Genomic DNA, 12,349 nt, shown 5'->3' with positions numbered 1-12,349 from the left:
GATTTTGAGTTAATAGCTATATATTTAGCTACTTTGAGCAGATTTCAAACATTTAAGTAATGAATTAAATTATTTTCATAGAAGTGGTTTTGCAAAGTTATGTGGATATTACTCTTTCTAAAAGTTAATTGTATTGATGTTATAAACATTTATATTCCCACTGACAAAATGTCTATTAATTTTAAAGATGAGGGAAACTTGAACAAATCTTGATTTTCATTATCTACCAGAATGTAGTACATTATTTGAATAGGTTACTGACGTCTTTTTTGTAAAAATTTTTTAAAAATCAAATAAGGAAGTAACCAAATTCTGAATAGTAACATACATATATAATTTGCTTACAGTATATTTGTTGAAAACTTGGTATTTGTTCTATCTAATTTTTAGGTAATGTGGCACGAACCTTGGATTTTTGTAGGCATAAAGTTTTCCCATATTCTTATAACTGCTTTACAGAGTATATACTGATAAGTTTTTGTTTGTTTGTTTGTTTGTTTTGTGTGTGTTTGTTTTTAACCCTCACCAGAGGATATTTTTTCCATTGCTTTTCAGAGGGAGAGAGAGAGAGACGTTGTGAGAGAGACACATCTATTGGTTGCCTCTAGCACGCAGCCCTGGCCAGGTCAGGGATGGAGACTACAACTGAGGTACGTGCCATTGGCAGGAATCGAATCCCAGGACCCTTCAGTCCGAGGGCTGACACTAACCACTGAGCCAAACCAGCTAGGGTCTCACTACCTCTTCTTTTCTTTTTTTATGTTGAGGTCAAGGCTATCCTTTGTATGTATTTGCCCGTCTCAAATTTGTCCTTCTTTCAGGCTTGAGGGAGGAGATACTTCTTCCCTTTAAAAATTAAGAAAACTTGCCCAGCCGGTCGTGGCTCAGCGTTTGAGCATCGACCTAGGATCCAGAAGATCATGGTTCCATTCCCGGTCAGGGCACATGCCCAGGTTGCGGGCTTGATCCCAGTCAAGGGTACGCAGGAGGCAGCCAGTCAATGACAACTCTCTCATCATTGATGCTTCAACTCTCTCTCCCTTCCTCTCTCTGAAATCAATAAAGATATATTTTTTAAAAAATTAAGAAAATTCTTTCACCTCTTTTTCTATTCTGCCTCCCCAAAGTATTTTCTACCATTATTCTTTACAAGGGAATTTGTACTTAACTGCCTTTCCAGTCTCTATTCTCATCGTATTTGACTCCTTTTCCTTAACTTCTGATAATATGAATGCTAATTGCCAATCTAGTGATCACATTCACTGTCCACCCCTTTTGCTGCTTTTGCAACAATTGACTACTTCCTCATTTTGAAGTTTCTCTTCTGTTGCCTTAGAAAACTTCCTAGTTTCCTTCCTGTGATCTTTGACTCCTTTTCTTTTGTCTAGCCTCTAAATATAGGCATTCGCCCAAAGTTTTGTTCTTGGCTGTCTTTAATATTTGTTACCTGTTCTCTCTCATTCAGTGCTTTATTCTTTAGGCTCCAAGATACAGAATTTGAAAACTACTGGTTTAGACTCTTGCAGCAATGTGACTCCATGGCTTTTTTATGGTCGAGAGGCTGTGATGGTTAATTTTATTTGTCTACTTGACTGTGCCATGGGGTGCTCAGGCATTTGGTCATACATTCTGGGTGTGTCTGTAAGGGTGTTTGTGGATGAGATCAATATTTGAATCAGTAGATTGAGTAAAGGCAAATGGCCTTTTTTAATATGGGTAGGCCTTGTCCAATCAGTTGAAAGCCTGAATAGAACAAAAAGACTGACCCTACTGCCAATGAGGATCTCTTCCTGCCTGACTGCCTTTGAGCTGGAACATAGATTTTTTCTGCTTTCAGACTCAAAATGAAACAACAGCTCTTACTGGGTCTTGAGCTTGACAGATTCAGACTGGGACTATATCATTTACTCTCTTGGATATCCAGCTTGCCAACAGTAGATCTTGAGACTTGTCACTCGCTATAATCACATGATCCAATTTATTATAATAAACCAATCCCCCCCCCCCCGTGTGTATGTCAGAGAGAGAGAGAGATGTCCCAGTTTCATTCCCAGTGAGTGCAACCCCTTATGTGTCCCTCAGCCTCCTAAACAGACTATCTCCTATTGATGGAACTTGGACCCAAGAACCCCAAGATCCTCTCAGTGATCCTGATGGATGCTGACAGCAATTAGCAGACATAAATTTCCCTGTAGAAAATTGCAGGAATTTGATGGATGATCCTCAAATGTAGATCTTTAGCTCTGGAATAGAATTTCTGGAATAAAATATTTCTAGGTGATGATCAAACATGTTCATGGATTTCCAAGCCCAATATATTTACTAGAGAACTCAGTATCTTCTACAGCAGACCTTTCTTTGTTGCATATATTGGATAATGGAATTAGCAGTTTTTTCCTTTTTAAAAAAAATATATATCTTTATTGATTTCACAGAGAGGAAGGGGGAGGGGAGAGAGAGAGAAAAATCAATGATGAGAGAGTCATTGATTGGCTGCCTCCTGCACACCCCCTGCTGGGGATAGAGCCCACAACCCAGGCATGTGCCCGGACCAGGAATGGAACTGCAGTCTCCTGGATGCTCAACCGCTGAGCCACGCTTGGCCAGGCTCATATTTTTTAATGAATGAAAGAGACAAATAATAAGAAAAAACTGCTGCCTGGCTGGGCGTGGCTCAGCAGTTGAGCATTGACCTAGGATCCAGGAGATCAGGGTTCGATTCCCAGTCAGGGCACATGCCCGGGTTGCGGGCTCTTTCCCCAATAGGGGGCTTGCAGGAGGCAGCCAATCAATGACTCTCATCATTGATGTTTATGTCTCTCTTCCTCTCCCTCTCTCTGAAATCAATAAAGACATTCAGAATATATATACACATATATATATACTTGAAGTTATACAATGTGAGGGTTACAAATATTAATCATTTGCAGGTTCAAGCTAACTGGAACATAGAAATCATTTAGGAAGTTCTCAGAAATATGATTGGATTAGACTGTGACAAGCTGACAAGCTTGAAGTAAGTGTCAGACCAGAGGATTTGTTAGAAACATCAAATCCCAATTTTAGGGTAGTATGTTCTATTTGCTCTAGTGCTTGTTTCTATAACACAAATTAACTGATAATTGGTAAATAAGAGATTGATGTCAGTATAATGGGGAAATAGCATTAGTTCATACATAATCTTTACCAATTTATTAACATTTTAAAGCAACCAGGGCCCGGCCAGGCGTGGCTCAGTGGTTAAAGCGTCGATCTAGGATCCAGGCGATCAGGGTTCGGTTCCCAGTCGGAGCACATGCCCGGGTTGCGGGCTGCAGCCGATCAATGACTCTCTCATCATTGATGTTTCTATCTCTCTCTCTCCCTCTCCTTTCCTCTCTCTGAAATCAATAAAGATATATTAAAAAATAATAATAAAAAAAAATAAAGCAACCAGGAACAAACTTTCTCACAATTAAAAAGAAAGTATACGTAATATAAGAAAATGTTAAAGAAAACACTGAAAATCCTGCAGAAGTGTTATTTAGTAAAAATGGTGATTGGATGAGTAGCTTTAGGAATGGTTTCATATTCCACAGTGTTAAACTTTCTGGTAAAGCAGTACAAAGAAGCTATGAAGACATTTCCTTTGCATTAATAATTTTGTTTGAAGAAATCTATATCTTAGGTAATATTTTTAATTTCAATTGGTTGACTAGAAGCAAATGCCCTCAAGAACCCATATCACAAATGATGAAGCTCCCGAGTTTAAGGTTCAAAGACCATAATGCTAGGTGCAAATTCAAGTGGAGACTTAACTGTGCTAGTATTTTTTAAGGACTTTTTATTGTGTTAGTTGGGACTTTGATTATAAAGCTACAGTGATTTTGAGTAATCTGCCTTAACTCTGTTTTTCCCATAAGCTTTGTTATTTTTAGTTGTGATTTTCTGGAACTTAAGACTTGTTTGTTTTTTTCTTCCCCAAATATGCATATCACATTGTAGCAGAAAGGGCTCTGCCATGTTTTAAAAGAAGAAAATTCGTATAGGAATCATTGCCCTAAGTTTCCAGTTTAATTTTCTGACAAAATGTTCATTGAATCCATTACAAGTCTTGACGTTTATTCACTGGGTTCTGAGTCACTTAATTTTGAATTGTGAATGTTCCAAGTTTCTAATTTTAATGGAAATTTACATTTGAAATTTGTGCCAAATTAAGTATTTTTATGTAGTAACCAAAATGCCTCTACATATAAACTCTACTATTTGGCTTTGCTTGGGTGGTGAATTTATCTCCTGAATGTTGCACACAAATTTCGATCAGACATAAACTTAACTTTTGAAGGACTATCACGTTGTTTGTATAAGTTTATTAACATAGAAAATGTCCACTAACTCCTAGAACTCATTCTCTTACATAAAGAATCAACTGCTTTGTTGATATTTGAGGCCTAAGTTAAATACACAGTGGGGCAAAAGTAGGTTTACTGTTGTTTGTATGGAAAATAATACAATAATTAAATAATAATACAAGAATAAACTCTGTGTTTCCTGTACTCACAACTGTAAATCTGCTTTCGCCCCACCCCATATATAGAATTCCAGGTTTATTAGGGGGGTGCCAAATGGGCCTCTCTCTTCATTGTCTTAAAATAAAGGCTTGTCCTTTAATCTCATTCAGCTGTTAACTTAGTATTCATTTCAGGAAGATTTTGAATGGAAATGTCTTTAGCATTCCATTCTTACCAACACAAAGAACACCATATTTCTACTTCGGAGCAATAAAACCAATAAACTTTAAAATAAAATTTAGTTGGTATTACTTTTATGGATAGAGAAGTCCATAATTTAAAACTTTGTTACTGATGTAATTTTACCTCCATATCTCTGTACATATTTTAATAAAAATGTGTTTGTACTATGCTGCTATTTAGCGTTTTGGGGATCTTTTACTTTTAAAATAAAAACACTTTTTTGATTACAGAAAGACCCAAATGGGACCAGTAGTTTGCCAACTGGAAGTTCTCTTCTACAAGAAATTGAAGTACAAAATGAGGAAGTGGCAGCTTTTTGTCAATCCATTACAAAGTAAGGAATTTTTCTTTATAAATTAAAGATTATTTTTTATTAAATGCTTGTTTAAAAATTTATTGAAAATTAGCTTAGTGCTAATAATTCTAAAAACTTTAAATTTTTAATTATTTTCTCCCTGTGGCTTAAAATTTTAATTGGCGTATTAACAAACTACAGTTAAACCTGTATTCTTATCTGTTATGTTTCTGAGTATTTAGAAGAAAAACTGAGGTCATGCAGTAGACTTTTGATATTCTATTAACCAGTGAAAATATGGCTTAAATGTTCAAGTTTCAGTACACATAGATAATGCCCTTTTTTGTTTCAGGGATCCTTAGTTTTGCCCCTTGAATACTTTTCTAGCATTCAAAATACTGTCATACTTATTTAAGAGATAACAGACACTATTAAAGGAGCAAATGTATTTTCCGAAGGTTAGAAAAATGCATTTCTAAAATGTTCTTTATTCTCAAATCTGTCTAATATTCTTTATAGATGAAGAAATTGAGACTCAGAAAAGTTACCTACCAAAGCTTACTCAGCTAGTCTGCCAGATTTCCTTTGCCTCTGGTTCAGTGTGTTTTCTTTCCATTATATCAGTGTATTAGCCATATTTGTTATGAGTACTAGAAACCCATCTTAAACTAGTTTAAAATCAAGAAAGGTTATGTAGCCTGGCCCGGTGTGGCTCAGCAGTTGAGCATCGACCTAGGATCCAGGAGACAGGTTCGATTCCTGGTCAGGGCACATGCCTGGGTTGTGGGCTTGATTCCCATTCGGGGGGTGTGCAGGAGGCATCTGATCAATGATGACTCTCTCATCACTGATGTGTCTGTCTCTCTCCCTCTCCCTTCCTCTCTCTGAAATCAATAAAGATATATTAAAAAAGAAGAAAGGTTATATATTGGTTCATAAGCCCATATAACAGAAAGAGGAAGGATGCTACGCAGCGAAGTGACAGCCAGATCCAGCAGTTCATACACTGTGAAGGTCCCTCCTCCCTTTGGACTCTTCTCACATCCTATCCTTCTGTCTTCCTCCCTTTTCTTCCCCCACTTCCTCCATGCATGTTGCCTTCATTTTCTCACTGCAGGTGGGGTTCTGAAGGCGGGGAAATATAGCCACTGATAGGTTAGACTTCATATTCTAATGGTCTTGCTAGCAAAGATGAAAGGGAGTCCTCGGCCAGCACCAGACAGGAAAAAAAACCCATGGAAGGAAGAAGAGGAAGAACAAACATTGTGGCTAAGGGGATGAGATATGTTATCAAAAGAAGGGAAAGTAGATTACCATCAGGGGATTTATTCTGAATTCTATATTTTTTCCAGTGTGATCTGCTATAAGCAAAGCAGAGTTTGGGGTTCCCAGATAATTTTTGAGTAGGTACATCATTTTAATGTAATTTAATGGACTTAATTTTCTAGACTATTGGTAATATTTCATTAAAACTCTCTCTTGCCCAGCTGGGGTAGCTCAGTGGTTGAGTATTGACCTATGAGCCAAGGGGTCACCAGTTTGATTCCCTGTCTGGGCACTTGCTCAGGTTTCTGTCTCCATCCCCAAGAGGGGTTGTGCAAGAGGCAGTCGATTGATGTTTCTCTTGATGTTTCTATCTCCCAAACCCTCTCCCTTCCCACTTCTCTAAAATCAATAAAAGCACACACATATATATTTAAACTCTCTCTCTTTATGTTATCTTTTAACCAGAATTTCTTTTCTGCAGAATACCCTAGGGGGAGGAAAAGAAGAAAAATATCACTAGAGCCACTTTTTCTTCCCTGCAAAGGTTATTCTTAACTGGATTTTTAAAACTCATAGTTTTCAGTAGGCATTAAAGTAGAAGAGACAATTTAGATGACTTAGTATGCAAATTGCATGTATTAGAAATTACCTGTGCCATTATATCATTATGTTTGTGTGGTTAATAGTTTGGAAATAGCCCGGCCGGGCGTGGCTCAGCAGTTGAGCATTGACCTAGGATCCAGGCGATAGGGGTTCGATTCCCGGTCAGGGCACATGCCCGGGTTGCGGGCTGCAGCCGATCAATGTCTCTCTCATTGATGTTTCTATCTCTCTCTCTCCCTCTCCTTTCCTCTCTCCAAAATCAATAAAAATATATTAAAAAAAAAAAAAAGTTTGGAAATAGTCTTTTACTTTAATGGTTTGGAAATAATCTGTTATGAATTCATCTAATCCCTTTAATTTTCTCCAGAAGCCCTGTGTTTTTTCTGTGAAACTGTTGAGTGACTATGCATTTAATTTGAGAAATTACGCTCTCTGTGACCTGCCTTTTCTCCCTATTTGAATCTTTGAGTTATTTACAAAGACTCTTCCAATAAGCTAAAATGATTTATTATTATTTACACACACATACACATACATACGCACACTGGCTTATGTAATGTGAAACCTTAGATGAACTAAAGAGAGAATGAGTTCTTTTTATAATTTTATTTTCTTTAGGAGAGTATGATTGCAACAAATATTTCAGAGCAGTAGAAAGTAGAAGTGTGGGGTTTTTTTGTTTGTTTTTACGCTTCAAAAATTTGTGTGTCATCCTTGTGCAGAGGCCATGCTAATCTGTGTATCATTCCAATTTTAGTATATGTGCTGTTGAAGCGAGGTCTGAAGTAGAGGTGTTTTGGAAACCGTGTTCTAGGAACTTCTCTCATTCCCCTGTGATCTTGGAGATTGAGGTCAGGAGGAGATGTCCCTTGAAGAAACAAATGGCTCTTTCTGTTTTTTCCAATATGCTCATATCTGCAGTGCATTTTAAAAACAAGTATTCATAGTCTTAGAGAGCCAGTTCTTTTCTTTTTGAAATCTCCTAAAATGATTCATTTAATCATTTAAATTCAGCTGTGAAATTAGTATAAGACTATGGAGATAATTGCTTACAGTTAAGTTTACTGTATAACAAACTTAGAATTTAGTGCCAGTTCTAGGCCTTGTTTTTTTGCTTCTGTGAAATTAGGGAGTTGGACTGTTGATCTCAAAAGGTCTCTTTCCGTTTCAAGTCCTGTAATACTTTGATTTAGGACATTTCATTACTACTGTGTTTTCCTGGTTTTTATTTCTTGTTTTCTTGCCTTTCACACTCAGTGTTAATTGACAAAGCTTGCCGATATCTACTAGACATCAGTTCAGAGAAAGTTCTTAGACGAATGTTAGATACCAGAGAAGTTTTTGCTGCTGCTTTTGTGGTTTTCTAGGATAAAATGAGAAACAACACTTTAGACTTGTCATTCTGAATAGCCTTGTATTTCTTTCCTTCCTATATGGTTCAGATATAATATTTATATCCTATAATAGTGTCTTGACCCCAAGGACTTCCTATATGTTTTCTAGGACTGCGCCTTTGCATTTAGTTAATTTTATTTTAAACAAAGCTGAGTCTGTACTTTCTTGTAAAGTAACATTCAATTTAAATCCTTACTTTTATCTTTAACTTTTAAAACCCTCATTTTAATCTCTTCTGTCCTTCTGATTTTGCATGATTTGGCTCTGTCTGTATGTAACTTTAGCTTGATCAAGCACATAGTAGGGAAATAAATTGTAAAAGATTTTATTGTATGCATAGAGATATTAAATTTCCTGAACTATAGAGCCACTTTAAACAAACAAAGCTCTTTGGTGGTGATAGGGAAATAGAAATTTTAGAGAAAAAGAAAATAAAGTTAAAAAAAATACATTTTACAGGTAATTGCTTAAAAACACCAAGCTGTATTGGCTTAAAGTGTTTGTAAAAATACCTTATATATTGAAAATGAATGATTTACTCAGCAGTTATCAATTTACTCATTTAATTTGATTTTATATGTTTAGTTATAAACAAAACAAAACCAAAGAAAGCCCAGCTTTAAGGAATCTATTACCACCTTAGGTTTTTTCCAAGTTTTTGTAAAGCAGACAAAACCATGAAAATAGATTATCAATTTTATAGAAAAAAGAAAATTACAGTAGGGGGGATAAATGGTGATGAAAGGAGACTTGGCTTGGGTTGGTGAACACATAATACAATATATAGATGATGTATTATAGAATTGTACCCTGAAACCTATATAATTTGTTAACCAATGTCACCCCAATAAATTCAATGAAAAGTGAAAATCACTGTATCTTTCTGGGCTACCTTCCATGATGTCAAATAGAGAGAAGGACTCAGTTAAAAAAAACCTGTTTTTATTATGCTAAAATATATATAACATAATAACATAAAATTTACTATTTTAACCAATTTTACACACACAGTTCTGTGACATGAAGTACATTCACATTGTTGTGTAAGAGAAAGGACTTCTTTTAAGAAAAGGAGATGAAGCCCCCCCCCACCCCACCCCCACCCCCCGCCAAGTGAAGTTCATTGAATGCAACCCAACTTTTATCAGTCCAATTTTGGTCTAATAAATTCTTGTTTGCTGAGCTATCAGGAATTTCTAATTTTGCTTTCATCATCCTTAAAGATTTCTGAAAATGAAAAGCTTGCTTAACTGTCGGCAAAATTCTATACCACTTCATGTATTAGTTAATTATGTGATTTGCTGTGAATATCTATTTTATTCATACTGTAGAAAACAAGAGAAAACCAAGTATATGCAAAACAATAAGAATCTTACGCTGAGTCAGCCCTGGCTTGGTAGCTCAGGTGGTTAGAGCATCATCCTGATATGCCAAGGTTATGGGTTCTGTCCCTGTCAGGGCACATACAACAAGCAACCAATGAATGCACATAAATAAGTGGAACAACAAATTGATGTTTCTCTTCTCTCTCTCCCTCCCCTCTTCTCTCTTTAAAATCAATAAATTTTTAAAAAATCTTAGGCTGGGTCCTATGAAGATGTTATTGTGTTGCAGAGGAGTAAGTTTGGCAGCAATCAAGTATCTGAAGATAATGTGTTTGCATTTAAGAGTGCACTTTCAACATCAATTTAATTTTATTATAGTACCTTTTTTTCAATTACATTTCTTTAATGGTGGATCCTTTGTGGCATTCATGATCACAGTGCAGAAACCAGATTTATTCATTCACTCTTTGGTTTATTTTACAAGGTGTTTATAGTGCTTACCATGTACTAGGCCCTGTTCTGAGTGCTTTACTTAGTTAGTTCATGTAATTCTCACAACAGCCCTATGAGGTTAGTAGTAGTATAACCCTCAGTTTATAGAGGACACTGAAGCAAAAAGGAGATTCAGTAACTTTGCTGAAGGTCACACAGCTAGGGAGTTGTAAAATCAGGATTTAAACTTAGGTAGTCTGGTTCTAGAGGTGGTTATACTTGCTGCCTCTCCAGAGCCTTTCTGTCAGCTCAAACTGTTTTATTCTATTCCTATGACTTGATTATTTTTATCTCTACAGAAGCAAATAGACAGCATTTCCAGTGTTCATTCCATTTGTAGCCCTGTGAAAAAATAGATGGGAAGATTGGAACTTGTCTTCTAACCTCCAGAAAAAAGTTAAAAGAAGCCCAAATTTAAAGAAGGCGTCATACCCTCTTTTGTTGCATTCTGATAACACAAGTACTGTCTGGAGATGAGCCATACACTGTGTTCATATATTTAAATTTAAACTATATTGCTCCTCTAAATATCTATGAATGCTCTGAATACTTTTACAGGCAATTCTTACCATTCCCTAAGTTTTAGAAATTACTTTGAGGAAATAAAGGCCTCACAGCACTGTGAAACCCATTTTCTATGTTGTTTGTTTTTAAAAAATCATTCTCTAACAACCAGAAACAATGTGTAGGAAAAAGAACCTTAGGAAAAAAGATTTTTAAAAGCAAACTTTTTATTCCTCTGGCAGTTATAATTTAGGGCTGCATCACCAATATTATCAGTATTCATTAAAAATGTACCATTTTGTGTAATGATACTGTGTAGCAAAAGAACCTGAAGCAGAGCACCTCCTTTAATGCCACGTGTCCAGTGTGTGCTTGGTTAATGTTGATAATGCTACCAAAGATATCCTGGCAGTACTTAATCTCTTTCCTTGGATTCCTTTGATTTAAAAGGCAAATGCTGGTATTTGGAGTTTTGACAGGGGTCCATTCATTGCAATTCTCATCAGCTTCTCTAGAATTGAACAAAGGCACAGAATTGAATAGCTGTAAGCATGCAAAGCCTTGTTCAGGGCTCAAATAAATGCATTTCTAAAAAAAAAGAATTGAATTTCTTCTTTCTTGTGAACAGATTGAAGACCAGCTTTCCATATACCAATCACTGCACAAATCCAGGCTATTTGTTAAGTCCAGTCACAGTGCAAAGAAACATATGTGGAGAAAATGCTAGCGTGAAAGTCTCCATTGAAATTGAAGGATTTCAACTACCGGTTACTTTTACATGTGATGGTAGGTTTGTAGTTCCCCAACCATCCTGTTTTGCTCTGATTAGAGAGGAAATGTTTAAACTGTTAATAATTTTCATTCTCTTAAGAAACCAACTCTGTTATTAGCATCCTTTTTTAAACAAGTTGTGTGTGAATATGGTAAAATGCTTAACATTCATTAGGTATCCTTTTCAAAAATTTTGCATTTTGTTTGGATGCTTTCCTGGTTTGAACCAATGGGAAAACTGTTTACCTTTCTAACTATTGTACATATTTCTCTGAAAAATGCTGAGTAACTTCTATTAATCAATGGCTCTTGGCCAAGGCCCTAAAACATTAGGTAAAAAGTCCAATAAAGAGATAGCTAATTAAATAGAAAATCTAATTCTTTTTTTGTTTTATGGCAAAAAGAATGCTTGTTTATACAAAGCTGTCAGTGGAATTGAAATTCCAGTGATTTTGTTAAGCTCCTCTAAGGCAGCAATTTTCAACCTTTTTTATCTCATGGCACACATAAACTAATTACTAAAATTCTGTGGCACACCAAAAAATATTTTTTGCTGATCTGACCCAAAAAAGGTATAATTTTGATTAATTCATACCAGATGGCTATTGTTGTGTGTGTTTTGTTTTGGTTTTTTTTGACAATCTAGGGGAAAAGAGGTCAGTGCCCCTGACTAAATAGTCAGGTATTGCATCTTTTAAAAATTCTTGCATCACACCATTGAAAATCGCTACTGTATGGAAAAGATATTGCTCCTTTAGTTCTAAGTCTTTCTTTGAAATTTGATGTAGGAAATTTTTTGTTATAATTTTCAAAACTACTTTCATAGTTTATTGCTTTTCACAATGTATATTATTTTAATGGGCTTCCAACAGTAGAATAAGATCATATATTTCTATAGTACTTTGGCCTAAAAGTTATGCCATTTTATCTTTAATGTTTATGACTAGGAATATGTCCAATATTTG

The 12,349-nt window shown here is 35.8% G+C and overlaps 1 protein-coding gene across 3 annotated transcripts in view; it reads left to right on the top strand.

Annotated features, from left to right (window-relative positions):
* The window catches only part of PIK3C2A (phosphatidylinositol-4-phosphate 3-kinase catalytic subunit type 2 alpha), a 78,106-nt gene that overhangs the window by 21,780 nt on the left and 43,977 nt on the right, over positions 1-12,349 (top strand). For all 3 annotated transcript variants that reach the window (XM_081153748.1, XM_081153747.1, XM_081153749.1), the window contains exons 3-4: positions 4,964-5,067; positions 11,242-11,399. In XM_081153748.1, coding sequence (XP_081009874.1) covers positions 4,964-5,067; positions 11,242-11,399 — 262 coding nt within the window. The remainder of the gene's footprint in view (positions 1-4,963; positions 5,068-11,241; positions 11,400-12,349) is intronic.

The sequence above is a fragment of the Miniopterus schreibersii genome (assembly GCF_964146895.1).
Source record: "Miniopterus schreibersii genome assembly, chromosome: 12".
In the NCBI taxonomy this organism is placed as follows: Eukaryota; Metazoa; Chordata; class Mammalia; order Chiroptera; family Miniopteridae; genus Miniopterus; species Miniopterus schreibersii.
Note: the sequence above shows the minus strand (reverse complement) of the source record. Positions and strands in the feature narration are given on the sequence as shown.